We start from the raw sequence: 19,118 nt of genomic DNA on the forward strand, positions 1-19,118 counted from the left end.
TCAATATTGCTTGGAAATTTCCCACAGCAAACAACAGCTTTCACCATGATAAATGATGTAAAATGAAGCAAAGCTGTGCTAGAATGAGACGGGCGATTTTTCCCAGCGTGAAAACAGCAGAGTTTGACACTGACTAAATCCGAACAGAGCCAGAGGAAGAGAGATGGATGTTAGCCGGCAATAGACCATGATTAATGCCTTGAAGATGTTACACTGTGTGTGTTCTCTCATCTGAATGTCTGAGTCAATGCGACAGACGCCGCTACAAGATACCAATTTTAACAAAAGTAAAAAAATAAATAAACAAATAAAAATAGCAACTTTATGGGGAGAAAGGCAATTTTACACTTCTAAAGAGGGGGAAACTTTTTTCAGGAAGGAACAGACATTCTCTAAAAACTTATAAACCACACACACCTACCTGTCACAACTAGTGAAAATGATGCAGCAATTACCGGCTATTAGGAGAGTAAATGGGAATATCTGTCTTATTAGAGCCGGAATATTTAGTTTGTGAATCAATCGGCCAGGAAACATTATGTATTGTTTAATTGTTGAGCAAAAAACTCAACACAAATATCTGCTGGTTGGATTAATGTTAATGAGAAACTGTTTTGGGTTTGGACTGTTGGTTCAGCTCAGCAAACTGAATATGTTACATTTTATTTTCACTTTTTTACGTCTGAAAAGTCAGATTTGAAATGTTTCCAAAATGATTCAATCTCCAATTGAACATTCCATCAACTATTTTCCAAGTAGCTGAATAATACTTTGGGTAACTTATCACCAAATGATAAAAGTGTAAAACTAAAGCTGATGATGCTTTTCGCTACAAATTCAATAAATGAATGAATTAACCAATCAGAAAAGACACTGTTCTTTAGTATCATTTAGCGAAGACACGTCTTAAATGCACATGTTAAATGCCATTGAAATGCAGTTTTATTATCTCTTTATTATCTGCACTAGAGAGTATTTTCTTGAGTTCTTATATGAAAACACAGCAGTTCTTTTTTTTACATTCGTCTTAATTCTCACAGCTGTATTGACTGGGATGACACTTTTTTCATTTCAGCAGTCGTCATTACCGGAGATGAAGGTAAACACCGGCTCACTCTAGCACCTATACCATCAATTACGCCGAGGCATTGTTGCAGCCCTAGTTTGGACGGATTTAATATCAACGCGTTCGTCCCATGTGTTTTTTTCATTCTTTTGTGAAACCGTCTGCTCGCTGTTGTGTTTTTTATTAGACTGATAGCTTTTCAATGGACAGAAATAGGACGTAATAGGGTGAGCGAGGGGACAAAGGGTGGAGTAAAGGGCGCAGGCTCTGTGCTGAATGAGACCGCGTGTGTAATTGTCTTTAACCATTAGTCAACCAGTATGAAAGGACTCTGCTTTCTCTGTTGCTTCAATAACTTTCAGGTGACGCACATCAGAACACAATGAAGCTTGAAACCAATCTAGGGCATCTTCCGCTATTCATTCAGCAGTCTGGGCTCACGGCAGATTTTTTTGTGGTCACAGAACCGATGTAATACCGCATGCGATACCCACTGCTCCGTCTTCATTTAAAACACCAATTAAACACTTAGCGCTTCATCCATGACCCAACAGCTATCAACACCAACACGCGCAAACTGCAAACCCAGCGAAGCTTTGAGGAGTGAAGCTGAACTGAATAAAACGGAGATGCACCGAAAGCCTCCGCTCATCAGGCAGAAAGACACAGCGCTTCAGACACATCTACACTCTTAACACCTGTCTTAGCAGTTTTCACTGTACACCCACACTCCAGTATGCAAATAAGCTCTTTGCTGCCTTGGCGCCTTGCACTTCTGTGATTTGGAGTTTATCTGCTAGGAGGCCTAACACCTTGTCATCCCGATGAGACAGCAGACAGTCTAACGAGTCTCTGCATAACCGGCACTGCTCTCCCTCTCTGACAGAAGGACTCTCCTTCTCTTTCATGGGTGGCTCTTGACCTACATGGCGCCGTCTAACGCCCGCGACAGGTAAACCGTAGCAGAGTTACAGTTATACATCCAACTGAGACAATCAGCTCCACGCATTAAAAAGCAATTGAGCCCTTCTGCGTGTCATCAATTTTTGAAATGGCCTTTAACTTATTTGTGTTTAAAATGACTTTAGTCCAGCCGTCGATTTCGAATCCATCTTATCTATTTCCGCTACAGATTTCCTCCATTTCCCAGATCTAATTTTCTACAACCCCTGGGAGTCATCTGCGGTGTGGGTGTGTGTAGGTTAGCACAGGGACAAAAACAACAGTATTGTTTTGTTTTGTTTTAGGAGAGAAAAAAAAAAATAGTTGAGCTAGAACAATCTTGTGTTGTTCCTGGATGAAGATTTTGTTTCACAAGACACTGACGACAGACTCGCTGCGATGAAAGCCAGGGCATTGTGCTCTGTTCTGCTCGGTTCTGCAGAGGCTGCTGTCAATGGAGAAAGCGATTTCTCTGCCTTTTTATGAGCCTTTTTTCAACATTAGTACAAAGTGTCTTGAGGGAAGGTCTCAAAAGACGCGCCGACTCTTTAAATCTCGACTTCCCGATATAGACGGCAGATGTTAATCATTTACGCAGGACTCAAATGCCTTTACCTTTTTAGGAATATGGACAAACTACAAATAACATAATCGGATGTTTTAGGAATACTTTAGCCCCTGAGTTAGGTTTAGAAAAAGAAGAAGTGAAAAACTATATATAATAATCTGCAGGCGATACTATTCAGCAGAGCAAAAAAAAAAAAAAGCAATGACCAACTATTAATGAAGTCCAACTAGCATGTTTTAGACTCTGCCACGGCACAGATAAAGGTTAAAGGTCCAGGGCTCTTAGAAAGTATTTAATTGCTGTCTGAGACAAAATATAACACTAGACCTGGGGCCATGAGAACGCAAAGTTGGCATGTTGCTGTGAACGGAGCAGATACGGTCCCTGTGGCTTTAACTGAAAGCAGGAAGCAGTCCACTCCATCTGCTGAAAGGTCAGGTCTTCTGGAAGACCGAGACAAGCCGTACCCAGAGGAGGATGGGGGGTAGAGTAACGGAGACAAATGTATGGACACGCTCCATTTCACTCAGCTCTACAACTTAGACACAAATACCAAGCGCTGCAGCCGAGCGCAGCATTAAGTGGAACTGGCTGCATCCTCCATACCACCACCACCACCGCTCCATACAGTGTGAGCAATGTGTGCCTGTGTGCAACCATTTTTTTTTTTTGCATTCACCGTAAATTTACAAGGTGATGACCTGCTACGGAGACGAAATGCGTGTTGGAAACACAGGCAAACAAAACACGTGCCAGATGAGCTGACATTTCTGCTCTTGAAACACCAATTTGGGCTGGCAGTATGAAATGAGCCCAGACACACACCCTCCCTCCCTCCCTCCCTCCAGCCAGCCTGTCGACAGGCGGCACCACCTGGCAGAATGCTCTCTCTCCCTCCCCTCCCCCCCCCCCCCCCCCCCCCCCCCCCCCCCTTTGCTGCTTCCTCTCTTTCTGACATCCTGACAGCCAGCTCTGGCTAACAGCGCCAGGACATTGCCATTCCTGGCCTCCTGTCTGCATTGACATCCTACAGCAGCAGCAGATGACCAGATGGGATTCCGGGGAAATATACACAGCAGCTTTTTGTGTATGGAACAATGTCAAAGGGGATTAGGAACAAAGGAAGAAAAAGTTGCCTTATCCTGAGGTTCTTTCTTTAACCTTTACTTAGCATGCGACGATTATATTATTTGTATTTTTTTTTCTCTCCAAAGATAATAAGGCTTAATAGCACTTTTAGAGTTTTAACCTCCTTTGTCATACGGGCTTAACTGTATTTGTAAGAAATATTAAATTGTCACTTTGTACCATACGGCGCCAAGAATATGATTTGAAGCTGTAATTGTTTTCGGCAGCAACTGCTAAGTTACAGTTTTTAATCGAGCTCTGGTGGAAGCAGAGTGAATTTGACAATCCAAATAATATGAGCATTGTGTAGAATACACCACAGGGCTCCCTTAAGAACAGTTCTGAATCCCAGTTCCTGCACTCACTCATGTTTCCACGTCTCACAGGCATTGAACACAATCTTTTATCTCACTTAGAGTCTCCACCGTCCTCATTAGGTCATATTCCGGGAGCAAAAGGCCTACTGATACAAAAATCCTTCCTCGTTGTATAATGACTCCAGCGACTGCCAAACACTACATCTTGTTCCAGCCTGCCTCAGTATGCATGGATATATATGTCTAGTGTTGCAAAAGACTTCAAAAGACATTTGGTCGCACGTATCGTTTCTGTGCTTTCCCATCCTGCCTGGAATGTTAGTACTTCAATAAATGTTGCCAGTTCTTAAAAACCAATGCAACGCGTCACTTGGCATTGTGAAACAAATTACTTGGACTCGGTTATTCTGCCTGAACAAGGTCAAATCTGCAGGACGAAATGAAAAAATAAAGCTATAAAATGCATTATCTGTCCACCAGACCATCTCGCCTCAATAAATCCTTGAAGAACTACTAATGCTGCCTGTTTTCAAACCGTTCGCTAAGAGAATTAAACCTGCTGAATGTCTAGCAATGAGGTGTCAGGGCCACTGTGCACTGGAAAGATGAGCAGTTGGAGACATAACATTGGGCCGCAATTACCAGCTCCTTTAAATATGTCATTATATCTGTTAATTATCTTCTTAAGTAATCAATTGTTTAAACAATATTATTTAATGTCTTATTAAAAAAAATTCAGACGTTGAGTTTACGGTCATAGAAAAACGTGAAATATCATGAAGATTGTGGTATTCAGCATTTGTTTGTCATTTTGGAGGTTGTGTTTTGTACTGCTGAATTGTATTGAGTTGTACTGATGCACATTTTAGTCATGGAGCTGGGCTAAATGACAGAAACACTTCAGCGTTTAACGGCACCACAAACTACATCCTCCAGAAAGATCATCTAGTTGAATTAGCACCTCCCTGACACAGTTTCAACATAAACTCAACATTAGAACAGTCGCGAAGCTGAGATTTAGTGCAGCACTGTTACATTTTCGCCTAGCGTACCTAATGACCTGGCAAGTGAGTGTATATTTCACACTGACAACTATGGACTTTGTAAAGGCTAAGCCGGAGTATGCCTGACCTCCAGTAGCTGGGTCTTGTCGTACTCTCTGCGGTGGTGGTAGATACACTGGCTGAGGAGGGAGTACAGTCTCTCCAGCTGCTCCACGCTGTAGCCTTCACTCTTCCTCACCACCATATCCAGAAGAGCCTGTGGGGACATGATGCAAACAAATATGATACACACCGTACGCTATTCCTATGTGTGGCGTGGACGCATACAGGTACACGGTGCTGAATAAGTGGTGACGGTAGCAAAGGACTGACGCTGGTGCGTGGACGCGCAGCATTTGGAGGTCAGCTCTACTCAGAAGCAATTAAGATCAGAGTGACAGCTAATTAAGCCTAATCATAATTAGAACCAAGTTTACATTTCATTGCTACTTTAATTAAAACATTCTGGACAGTCAAAGGCCCTTTTAATTGACCTGTTCCTCACATTCTACCCGAGCCACAGCCTGGGCGGATACGCGCGTCTGTTTAAACACAGCTCATCAGAATGCACGGGCCGAGACAGCGAAGGCACAATAATTAAAGTTATCATCACTGACACAAGGCAAACAGAGAAACCTCCACAGAAATGAAATGGTGTGAACGAGCGAGAGGAGGCGGGGGGGCAGAGAGGGAGGGAGTGGACCACGTGTTAAACACGTCAAATCAAGGCATATCATGATTAATAAGACATGGATGTTTGTCGGAGGCTCTCATCAGTAAGCGGCTGAGAGATAATTACAGTGAGCAAAAAAAAAAAGAAAAAAAAATTGTGGAGGCAAAAAGGTTAGCATTGTATTAATCACTGAACTCCATCTGACAATGATTTTTGTTAAATGACTGTTGATTAAAGGGAAACCCAGGCTTCAAATAAAAGGGAAACTTCAATGGAAACTTAATCCCATGACAGGGCACGAGGAGGAGTTTAGCCTCAAGAACAATACCTGTCACGACGCCTTCACTTTAGCAGAACATGAGCCGAAACCGAGATCAGACAGTTAGCATTTCATCTGGTTCCAAGAAGCCCTTCACACACACATTAAACACTGTAATCATTTCTCAGAATATAGACAGCGCACGCATTATAGATGCAGCACCACCAGACTAGGTGGCGATGACATATTAGCTTAAGACTTGTTTTTCAAAATGCTATTAAGAACCAGACTGTGTTTTCACTTCCGTGAAGATCCAGGGGATATTCGGGGTATTAGGCCTTGCCAGAAACTCTGATTTACTAAAAACTTCTAAAAACATTTACCTTTTTCACTGGTGTTGTTTGACTTGTTTGACAAAAAAATATATTTCTTGTTCACACACCGGTGTCATCACAGATACCACGATTGACTGAGCAACCTCGAGTTCAGTGTCTTGCCCAAGGACTGAACTGCTAAATGCAAATTATCTGTGGGCAATCCACTCTACCAGCCACAGCTGCCCAGTGTCAGTGAAAACAGATCTAACCTAACTCAGGTAGAAGTTATATTCATGGATACTCAAGGTAATGCATTTAAGTTTCATGTACGGTTTAGTCATGCACAGTATAATCTCAATAGCATGTCTGTGATGCTTTTCAGTCATTTAGATCATGGTATATCCAAAAAACAAAGCTGAAATCAGGACTAATAGGCAGTTTAAGCCTCTGCGTCAATATGATGCCATAGCTGTGGCGACAGCCCAGACCCTACATAGACTAAAACGGCTGTGGCGTGACATGCACCTCCCCAGAAATGTAATCGGTCGCAGACCGCAAGAGCTGTGATTGGTCCGCTTGGTAGCTGTGTATTTCCACTTTAGTATTTCGGTTGCTTCTCCATCTCCGCAATTTGTTTTGGATCAATAAAGATGGAACACACTGAGGAAAGGTTAACTGAGGAGACACAATATATCTGCACGACTTGTCTCCGGTGAAATTTCGGCGAAAGTTTCAGACGCCATTGTTTCAAATTAAGCAGGAAGTGAAGCAGGAAGCAGAAACAAAAATTGACCCGCTGGCAAAAAAAAAAAGACACAGTGCTCACTAGCGTTGGTGTGGTGTTTTTATGGAGCTAGAAATACTTTTCCCAACACGTTTTCAGCTCAACTTTCAATTAATGGTCACCACACAGAACTCAGCCGCCTGGAAACGTGACTTTGAGGAGATAATTGCTTTCAGATATTCACACTTCCATAACTTTATCTATACAGGAAGAATTGCTGGCAATATGCCTGTCATAAAAAAAAATCTCCACCTGGCCAATCTAATAACCGAGTCCCCAGACAAATAAAGGCTACATACAGACGCTAAAAAAATCTTTAATATTCAGAATTCATACTAAGTGATAATTGCCATTACACCGAGCTCCAAAAGGTGCCTTCAGCTGCTCCATATCGAGTACATTTTATTGGGGACTCTTCTGTGATATTTATACATTAACTCTAGTCTATCTCTGTTTCATAGTCTCAATGCAGCCATGACAACCCATAGAAACAAGTCCAGATTGAGCACATCACAGTGATGTGCCAATTTCAAGAACACATGCGTAAAAGCTTCAATTAGCATCATTTCAACCCATCTCACATGCGTATTAATGTGAGCCTTCCTTTCATCTAATGGTCCTTTCAGAAAATGCTTCCGCACAACAACCTTTGCTTCCAGCGTATTTGTCTTTTCATTGTATTCTCACTCGTGACTTTCCTTCTCCTTCGGTCTCCATCCCCTTTATTCCCCTCTTACAGTTACCAGGCTGATTGCAGCAGTGTACTTCCCTTTGTCAGCCTGATCAGGATGTTGGCGACAGCGTGGGGTAAATGGTGTGAGTGTGTCTTACACGGGGCTCAGTGACTGAGTGAGCTCACAGCACACAAAAGGGCAGTAATCCCATGCATTAAAGACTACTACTGACATGGGCCATTTAACCTCACCCCCTCTAAACTCCCTGCTCCATCTTCCTCTCCCTGTCTTTACTCACATCCTTTACTCAGGGCTCTGTCTATTCTAGTGCTTCTTAAGACCACAGATGGAATGGGAGAGGTGGGGGTGAGGGCTTAAGAGAGGCGGAATAGTAATGTATTACGTTATGTTATTATTCTTTTACAGTATTACAAAATGGGTGTCTGCGGTGACATTCCACCTCGCAATTACAAGCCACAGACATTTAGGATGAACAATCCCTCAGCAGTTATTTTTCAGGGAGAAAAGGTGAGTGGATCTGAAAAAATGTAGCAGCTGTGACAATGATCTCTGAGAAATAAGGTCAAAAAATATACACTTACCAATTAACGCCATAGGAGGCATCAAAGCAAATGAGACAGATCTATGATCACTAGGGCCATTGTAAACATAAAGGGCAAATCTGATTATAAACTGATGTCACCCTTCCAGAAAAAAAAAAAAAAACTAATGTCACCCTTATATAATTAGAAACAGTGATGATGGCAATCATTTGTTCAGCACTGAGAAAAACACTACTGTTCCATCAGGTTACAGATATCTAACACAAGCCTTATCCAAACTGGAGCTACGCTATGGTTGAGATTCTTCTTCAGTCTCTGGAGGCTTTTCTAGCTACATGTGCATGTGTGTAAGAAAGAGACTTCCTCAGCACTGACTGAAAGGGTTAGCAAGCAGTGTGTGTGTGTGTGTGTGTGTGTGTGTCAACAAGCATTTGAAAGCGAACAGTCTCCGTCACAGGGGACATTATTAAGCCTTCAATATCTCTCTCTAAAAGAACAATTCACTTCCCTCTTCCTGTTTTAGCTTAGATTCTTTGTCTCCAACACTAGCAAATGGATGAATTATAAATGATTCTGGTTCTTCTGTTACCGGGAAAACCGCAAATGCCTTTAGTTGGGGGTAACGGCCCGATAATGAGCCAGTTGATGGTGATTTGCTGATTAAAAAAAATTCAGTAAGACCGGCAAACAATGTGGCCTACAGGGCACTGTCACGTGGATACTGCAATATTGATAGTGTTACAGAGGTCAGGAACAATCACAATAAATCATATTACCATGGTCCCAGCACATTAAAATGAAATAGTCTTCCCTTTCAGTCGGCCATGTAAAAAGCTGCTTTGAGTAGACAAATCATCTGAAACAGGGAACAGCGTGCTTTACTTCCAATACTTTACAGGAAAATGTCAAGCCACTTGACAGCTCTTTATTTTTATGGAAAAGAAAAGGGGTATTTAAAATTGTGTGGTAAGTCTGTGCAAACTGATCGTATTAATCCCACAATATTGTCATTATTACTAATTTATTACTTAAGATTGTAATCTGTGCTCTAATGCATAAACCTGAAGATGTTTTTCTTAAATTATTCAATTTAAATATTTAAATAAGAGCAAATGTGCAGTATATTAATGATTACAGTACTGAACTACTGTCATATTCATTCTGTGGGTTAAAATAAAATTAATAATAAATCAAAAAAGTAGTAAACTTTTTTGTTTACATCAATGTTGAGTCAGTAGGGGTTTTTCCATCTCTGACCAAGTCTTTGAGTTCTAAGGAGTAAAACTAGACCACATCAAGATTCATGCTTAACTTAAAATGTCTAACTTAGAACATATTTTAGTAATAAAAAATAATGAATGATGATTTTGAAAACTCAAAAACAGCATCAGCCTGAAAAATCCAATATCAGTCTGGCTATGATAGAAATTTCAGGGCATAGTCAAGTTTGAGGAGATCAAGGCACAAAAAAGAAATCGCACAAATGAAAGATGTAACGAATAAATCAATCAATAAATAACTTAAATTCTGATGTTTCTATCTGACAGGTTTTTGGGAGAAATAAATAGAATAAAAGATTATAATAGCAATAAATAAATAGGTAAGCATATGAAAAACAACATCTCTGGGAACCTGGCTACAAGAAAGAAATGTAATATATTACAGACTGAAGACAGAGATCCAATATCACCAGGTAATAACGGAGGAAGACCCCTACCACTGACTTTACATGGACTGCTCCAAACAAACTGCACACCCTTGCAAAATTACCTCATGGATGTGTGTTTACAAAGCAGATGCAGAGAAGACAAAAATGTCATTTAGAACAGGTTCGGGTCAAGGTTGGAGACAGGATTAGCTATTGAGCAGCTATGATTAAACTTAGGGTACACCTCAAGGGAAATAAAGGTTAATCAATACAATGTCCTTTGCATGTACAGTGTGCTCTGTGTATGTGTTGGGGAGAAACCCGCTGAGCAGGCAGCAAGTCTTCTGAGCATTATGAGAATATGTTTTTGAAATATGTACAGACGCTGGACACATTTACGTATGCGCAGCAGATTTCTGTTATCAAGGGATTTTGAGCAGTCGTGTGACGGAGCTCGGAATTTGTTGCTACGAGCCCACTTTCACACTCAGTTTAATTGGTAACAGAAAGTGAATCGAAGGCATGACGGGCTTGAGAGGAATATTAGTTGGATAATACGTTCAACATTTCATTTTATTTTACCTGAATTGGAATCCCAGTCAGCCTATTAACTAGCATGTGTAATATCATCATCTTAACAGTATTGTACCCCCTCCAGCTGCTGCCTCATGTTTCTGTTCCTGCAGACCTTCACAGTGTTTTTCCTCCCAGCAATATAGTGAAAAGGCCATTCTGTTGGCTACTATTAAGTTGACAAAGGTAAAGCCAAGTACTTAAAATCACATTTTCATTTACTGTAAACCTAATCAGAGTACAAATTCCACACTATCATAAGCTGTTGTGTGTGTGTGTGTAGTGTGTCTGCGCGTGTGACGAGTGTTGAATGAGATGCGTGAGTTGAGAACACAGCAAAAGGGCGTCATAAATCACCTTGAAGTCTTGGCAAAGAGTGAAAACTAAGACAGAATATGAAGAAAATAACAGAGGCTGGCATTTTTATGTTGTCTGAGCTTATTGACATGAAAGGCCTTTACATGCATGGCCAAAAGGCACAACTATGTGAGCGCAATTACAGACAAATTGCAGCACTGTCAAGGCCATCAGTGAGAATGAATGGAAATAAAAGAAGCACTTCAAATGCCATCTATTTTTATTGACAATCAAACACTGGTCCAGCTCTACTATTACGCTGTTCTCTTTTGAATTGACATGTGGCATGGCTACTTCGCCAGAGGGGCCCCTGCTGTTATTAGTACTAAAAATGAAGGAAGATGACAAACTTAAATGGGGCCATTTCTGTTGACAGGCCTCTCTAAACAGGAAATCCTGACATGCTGTAAGATGCTAAGCATCAAGCCAAGAGACTCCATACTGCCAGCAAGTAGAAACACTGGCTTTTTTCGGCAGCTGCCGGAGAAAACAACAGAGGAGACGATAATCTGTGTGTTCTTGGTAAAATGGAGGTAAAATTGCGGGGCCAGATTGGATTTCTTGTTACCGAATTCTCGTCTGCAGTCGTCAGCACCACTTCTCCTAGCCCATCTGTGGACAAGTGTCTGATCATTGATGAAAGAAAACAGCTGAGGAGAAGATATTTTTGAATAGTGGGGGGAAAAAAAACACGCCTCAGGACCTATTTACTCATGATGAGGAATTCATTTTGATCCAGACAGCATCAAGCATCATTTCAGTGAAACTGGCAATAACAGAACTTGATTTCACTAAGTGAATCAGAGCAAATAACTCCGCCATGGCTCTAAAAGGCAGGGTGTTAATATTGAAATAATATCAGCCCTGTCCTACAAGCTTCGAGTGTAGAGTCTGTGAACAAACTCATAACACTCAGAATGTATTTCATTCCAGAGAGATTTCAGAGCCTCTTCCATCAAGTTAAAAGTCAGGAATAACGAGCCCTCCGCAATCAATGAATGCGACTGAGGAGAGAAGGAACAGCGCGCCGCTCACTGTGGGCCTCAACACGCATCAGGCAACATGCCAGTCGCGGCCGCGCCAGCAAATATCTGCTTAAATGGTGACTCTTATCCCGTGCACCGGAAATTCAATTTGTTCCGTAAGCCTGGGATGAAAAAGCAATTATTCACAGTCCTCTCTTCTCACAATCTGTTTCTTTAAGATATCTCCCGTCTTCCCCCCCTACTAAAAAATAAAACTCCAGATTAGTGCTGTGCGAGGCTGTTCATGGGGGCAGCCAGTTGAAGCAGTAAGATCAAGCCAACTAAAAAGCCCGTCAATCAGATTGAAACACTGAGTCAAGTGCAGCAAGACAGGATGCCCCCCCACCACCCTCTCCCAACCCCAACCTCCCTCATCTTCCTCACGGGATATGGGTAAAAGCCACTAGATAATGGCTTGATAGTTGGATGTCACTTTGGAGCATGGAGGAAAAAAAGCAAGCACATGTCAGAAGAACACTTCTTTTACACCAATTACACTACACACTGCGCCCTAAAACCAACCCCCACCCCCCCCCAATCTGATCAGTGGGAAGTGCTGTCAAGGGAGCCCACTGAGCCGAGGCTCCAATTTACACTTGGGGTATTAGGTGGCACCCATAGCGTGACACAAAAGACTACCAGAGGGTTACTTGAACGCATCCTAGGACAAGCTGGCAGATCTAGCGAGGCAGAGAGGAGCTCATGTTTCAGTCATAACCTTGTTTCTCTCACATTTTTCAGCGAACAACACCTGTTGATTGAGAGAATAAGGTCAGAACCTGTAATTGGCGACCTCCTACGTTCACATATAAAGGAGGCAAGACGAAAGACGGGAGGACGAGGAGGACGGTGGCATAACTGTGGTATGAATGGAAAGGAGGGATAAGCTTAAGAAGTTAGGAGTTATCCATCTGAGAAGGGCAGTGTGACAGCATCAACTCTAAAACAGACCTATAGATCTTGAGGAAGCTTAAGCCCGGTCACCCATGACTGAACTTCACCATCCTCCATACCTTAAATCCCATTCAACAGAAAAAGGAGTATTTTCTGCAACGAAGGCCTCAGTGAAATAATGTCAGATTTCAAATTTTCCAAGCACCAACTCTGTTTAACCTTCTCTGTGTGTGAAAGCTACACAACAGATGGAAGACAAGGGGATTAGTTAATACCAGCTGAAGAAGGCGCCTAAGATGAGCAGCACAGAGCACCTGTGATATGACATTTCTCTTTTTCTCCCCCCTCTCTGTTCATTTTTCTGTATGACATAGGACCAGCAAGAAGACAGAAGAATGGGTCTAGATGCCCGAGCTGCCTCACTAAAAATAACATAAATGGTTTTCCTCCAGAGGAAGCCGGTCTAAGCCGATTGTCATACGCTGGCTCGTTCCGTCGGCTAATTTTGCTCATAAATGTCTGCACACAAAAGGTAATTTTGTGCAGCAGGCCACATTTCTCTGACCTCTCAATTTTTCCAGGTCAGCTTACAGCTTTCCTGCAGGCAGGGCATCACTATTTTATGAAACGTCTAAGAAAAAAAGAGAAAATTGTTGATGACTCATCGGAATAAAAAACAAAGTAAGGCTATGCCTCAAGAGCGACCTTAACTTTGGTTATATTAAAGGACATTACCAGACTCCGTCATTTATAGCAACAAACTAATGAAAGTTTTGAATCAAAATGCTGAATCAGGCATCATGCAGTGAAAAGACACTGTGCAAACTAGAGTACATATTTGATGTTTGTGTGTGCATGTTTGTCCAATCAAGACCATAGAAATTAACCACGGCGGTTTCTTTTAAGAGGCACCCTTTGCCCACGGTGTCAACAACATCATTGCAACAACAAGCATGCATGTGAACTTAAATGAGACAAACACAAAAGCAAAATTAAAAGCATATTGGTAACGTTTTTAGATTATAGCTCCTCTTTTTAATGACATAGTCTAATTGGCCAGTTCTATAATGTGACCATTTGCCACAGCTGCTCTGCTGCCACTAATAAGGCTTTATTCTAACATTTTGTCTTATCTACTGGTGGGATGTGGGGCATTTTTATTTCATGATCCATCATTTCTTTGAAAGCTTTAGTATTTTCTGATTTTGGAATGTGTGCGTTGAAGCGCTGTAACATACCAGAAATAACTGAATGCTTTAATTAATCATGATCATAAGAAATGGCAATTTCTTTGTTTAACTGTGTCTTTCTCCCATAAGGATGTTCGTCTTCATGTTACCAGATCATTGCTTTGATACAGGTCACACCACCTTAAATCACCAATCCATAGCCGAGCACAATGGAAAATCACCCCAGCTGTTCCATCCTTCATGGTCCGAATTAGAATGACGGCTGTGTAAAATCAAGCGTGATGAGGATGAGGCATGGAGAGGGGTTTTAAATAATTAAAATCCTCGTGGTTTGAACATGTTTAGCAAATTTTCCATGGGGTATTACTTTACTAATTATTTCGAGAATTAGTGAATCTGGTTGTGGGGCCAATGACTTCAGTTTGAAGCAGGGTTTTCATTTTTAACAAATAGTGCTACTAGAAACAAAAGCTGCATCTGATAAGACAGTGAAAGATAAACGATAATCATGTTTAACATATCTGGATGGAGTCATTTGTGTGCAAGTGGCCATTATTAAACCGTGCGATTAAAGAGATGTGATGTAAAATCTGAAGTTGCTTGTTAAAGCTACAGGCATTGATTCCTACAGCTACAGTTCTCCAACACAAAAATGCAATGAAATCATAACAATTTTAAATATGTCCACCCATAACCACATATTTTATTAAAACAGATACTAATCAGTGAATTAAGAGTCGGAGAAGAGCCCATAAGACACACATTTATGTCAGTTCTCTTGTTAACGTCTCTACTTAATTAATGTTCATGCAATAAAATAAATATGTATGTTTTCAACTTTAAGGCCACGCTGTATCATTTGGGTAATTAATCCTCGCATTCACATATAAAATGGTAAAGTTCAGGTGTCACTAATAACATTAAAGATGCCTTTGTCATATTCGCAACACCAGGAGAATGACAATGACGCGTCTAAATAGAACGGAGGGATTATTACCTCAATTATTTACACCCGCGCTTTTCCCGCTGTGATGTGTCAAAATGTCTGTACTGATGTTGTGCAAAAGTGGATTCAGGGGAAGTAAATAGAGATTTATTTTTATTTTGCATTTCTTTTGTGCGACGATAATTCACATGTCCCTGGAGCAACAGTGCCTATTAAACTGAGAATTTGAAAACCATTTATGATCAAAATAATAACAACAACTGAAAGAAAAGTGTTTACCAAAAGTCGCTGCTGGTCAACCACGACCGGAGGATGAGGAGGGTCTGGTTGCGGCTCTTCCTCTGCCCCTTCACCGTATTCCTTCTGCTGCTCCGATAGGCTCCACTTGCATTTCCTCACTTTGGAACCATCTATGACAAGATAAATGCATGATTGATGGAAGGAACATTAACAAAGGGAGATATAAAACATTTAAGCCGTAGGACTGTGACCAAAAATAACCTAACCAGGCCAGCTAAATTTGAGGCTCAATTTTGCTCTTTTCATGAAAGACTGAACAGCACAAATGGACAATTTCAAGGAAAATACATTCAAACTGCCATGGCTACAAGATTAATGGAAAACTACAGTATGAAAAAGAAAATCTATTTGAAGCTACTAGCAGCTATTGAGTGCACAATATTTCACATCTGGCTTATTTCCTGTCCATTTATAACTGGGTTCAAGAAACGCTTTGATGGAAACAAAAGATCTGGCTCAGCTTGTGACTAGAGAGGGGGCAGAGGAGCTGGGTCGTCAGTTGGTTAAGGAGTCACAGTGTGTTTGTTTTCTGCCCATTACAAGAAAAAACAGAGGACCATAATCAAACACAAACTCACTGGCCTTCTCCAACACCATCACTACACTTTAGCAGATAGAAACTGAATCCATGTCAGAGGAATGAACAAATATTGCTGATGTTTTATAGGGGGGAAAAAAAAAAATCCATCCCGGGATGTATATCAGAAGACTTGTCTACAAATCCATGTATAACTTTCAAACCCCTGGAGCTCCTCTGTGGAATGCATTATCTGCTACGCATAGCAATTTCTATGCCTATGTGACTTATGTTGCATTATTCACGTCTCCTCTGCTATGTTAAAAGCTAAACCAAGTATAAATCAGAAGAGCTGGATGATAGTCAAGAAAGAAAAGCGTCATAACAATTAAGTGGTTTGCAAAGCACTGGATGGATGTGTAGAAATAAACACATTTAGTTAATTTGGCCAAACACGGATAGAAATGAACAATTAGGAAGTTCTCAGAACAAACATATTTGCATTTTTAAGTATTGCTAGAGGGCTAGAACACATTAAAACACATTGAAAAAATGAAAACACATTAACCAAATGATCTTTCATCTAGCTTAATACCTTCTACATCTTGATCTTCCTCAGCAGTATCTGTTTCTGCCCTCCCATCCTGGGGATGGTTCTCCTGAGTTGGTTTGCTCTCATTTTTGTCTTTGTGCTCTTCCTGTTCTGGCATATTCGAGCCCTCAGCCTTGCTTTGAGGAGTCCTTGTCTCTGCCTCGCTGCTCTTCTTGAGGCCCTGCGAGTCTAGGCTGTCCATTGACTCGTTTCCATTTACACAGTCCACTTGAGAAACTAGGAGGCCCTCAGTGTGCTTGGGCTGGACCTCGGCATCTAAGGACTCGGACGTTTCAATTGACTGCTGGAAAGACCGTTTGGCCTGGCTCTCCCCATCTGCAATGGGCTGGGAACTGCCACCGAGGCAATGTGGCTCGCTGTGTTTCTCTGTGTTCTCAGACTCTGCCTCTTTGGCTGTGGGCTCCTCCTCCTTAGGTGCTGGCTCCTCTCTGACTTCATTGGCATCTGGCGGTAGAGAAGGAGCTACAACAGGGGGCTCGTTGGAGCTCTCCTCCTCTGTGGATGGGGCATGGGGATGGTGGCCATTGGGCTGCGGACCCATAGTATCACAGGAGGATTCCTCATCCTGAGTCAAGCATGAGTCGCTGGGCCCCGCAGCCTCCGCTTCAGCCTCCGGCTCCTCCTCTTCCTCTTCCGTTCCTTTCTTGTAGTTCTTCTTCTTACGTATGATGCCCCGCCCCCAAGAAGGCCGCCGGCGAATCTTCCGCTTTATGTGATCTACAATGGAGAGGGAAGAGACAAAAACAATATTAATTCAAAAAAGGACAAAACATCCATTCAAATTTCAAGAGGAAGTGAAGAAAAGGATGGTTGTTGACCCAGCTGATTGCTCATCATCAACATTCAAATGACTGCACATTGTAAAAGTCAATATGTAGCCATTAACCACACCTACAACACTTCTTAATGCTTAGAGTTATCACTCTCTTAAAATGGAAACTAACTGGTCCACATCATGGAAAATGCATTTTTATTCAATCCAGGGAAAAGATGTTTTTAGGTCAATATAAGTTAAAGCAATGCAAGAAATATATATTTATTCACAGACAGAGCTGTTTTTCCACTAGTCTGTCTTCTACTTCTGCAAAATATACTAAAGAGTATAAAAAAGTGGGTGGCATAGATTGCAGAGGAGAAGCAGACAAAGGCAGCACTCTTGCTATATCATGAATGCTGGACACTAATGACAACAGATGGTGCTTGGGGTTTTAAGAGGAAGGAGCAGACCAAGGTCTGCTCTCTGAAAGTGCAGTAAAAGTGCCAGAGCTAGCCGGCAAGAATGCTAAATGCAGTGAAACTTAAAGACATTTGCCTTCATTTACCGCTTCTCTAAAGCAGATACAGACCAGACCAACAACATCAGAGTGAAAAGCAGACGCAGACTGAAAAAACACGGGGTCTGCCGTAAGTCAGTGTCCTGGTAAAGATATCTGAAGCTGCATAGCATAATCTAAATACCATGACCTGCCAAAGACAAAAAAACTTTTGACACTGCATAATCTTAAGTAATAGCAGGATAAAAAAAAACAACTCCTTCAAGAAAGTACTACCTTCAAAAGAAGTACAAGGAGATAACTAAGGCTGTGGATGAGACCCTTGGATCACTCAGATTTAAAATTCATAACGGTCGGCTATTATTATTCTGCTGAGGGCCATCAGGATTCTCAAAATCTGTCAAATTGGGATCTTATGCAAAATCAATATGCAAGACTGGCTCTCAAAGGACTTAATGATCACGACTCCTTAATTCAGCAGGGATGGCACTGTACTGTACACACTCACTGAAGTTTCTGCCTTGATACTCCAGCCTGTCTCCATTGTATCAACTGTGCCTGCAAAGTCTGACAAGAAACCATGATACACCCGCACGCTGCCTGTCAGATTTCCTCTCGCTCCCCAATGCTTTTAGCCAGGTTTCATCTTTCCACTCTAAAGATGTGATTATGCACACTGTACGTGCATCAGATGGAAGGCAGAAAAAAAGAAACCTTATGTTAAGCATATGTCAATGGCAGGAAGGGAGAAGGAAACAGACTCACATCACCTCACAGTTAAAGTTGGTCTTGACAAAAAGGGGATAATTAGTCATAATTAGTCAGCCGGCGGTTGATGATGGGCTCTTTCGTAACAGTGGGTCTCTACTGACCCTCTTAATGAACAGCCGTGCGGTTCATGTCAGTCACAACCTGACAACTCAGAAGGGAGTGAAGTGCACTTAATGTCCGCGACTGCTGTACAATTATTGTCGCAAACAGCACTTTACATGACTTTGGGCACTGCATATGTTGGGGATGTATCACATGCACATTCAAGGATTTATGCGTATCAATATCTTGAGTATTAAAGCACCAGCGCACCACATCATTACAGTATATTTCTGCATCGACTTCCTGTCAGTGAGAATTAAAATTACATCTGCTCTGCTCAAAAAGTGAAAACCCTCTTTCCCTAGCTCTTTAAACTCTCGCTGGAAAGCACTTAAGAGCTGCCTTGAAATTTTTACTGCATTCTCCATTTATTATACACAAGAGTTCAACCTCTGCTCATGCAAGGCATTCCATCACACAAGGGGACTAATGGACCTTTTTCAAAAACCACATTACTAGCATTCTGCATGCACAATAACTTATCTGAGAAAATGTTTACTGGTGTCACACAGTCATCAACACCAACTGGTATTTAAGCCACTCAGGGAGTAACCGGGTAGTATTCCCCAGAGAG

The 19,118-nt window shown here is 41.6% G+C and overlaps 1 protein-coding gene across 1 annotated transcript in view; it reads right to left on the reverse strand.

Moving 5' to 3' along the window:
- Positions 1 to 19,118, reverse strand: part of atad2b (ATPase family AAA domain containing 2B) — a 69,481-nt gene that overhangs the window by 3,767 nt on the left and 46,596 nt on the right. The window contains exons 25-27 of the mRNA XM_047573210.1: positions 16,380 to 17,114; positions 15,247 to 15,377; positions 5,153 to 5,281 (exon numbers count right to left, since the gene is read on the reverse strand). Coding sequence (XP_047429166.1) covers positions 5,153 to 5,281; positions 15,247 to 15,377; positions 16,380 to 17,114 — 995 coding nt within the window. The remainder of the gene's footprint in view (positions 1 to 5,152; positions 5,282 to 15,246; positions 15,378 to 16,379; positions 17,115 to 19,118) is intronic.

Source organism: Mugil cephalus, chromosome 21 (assembly GCF_022458985.1).
Source record: "Mugil cephalus isolate CIBA_MC_2020 chromosome 21, CIBA_Mcephalus_1.1, whole genome shotgun sequence".
NCBI classification, from domain to species: Eukaryota; Metazoa; Chordata; class Actinopteri; order Mugiliformes; family Mugilidae; genus Mugil; species Mugil cephalus.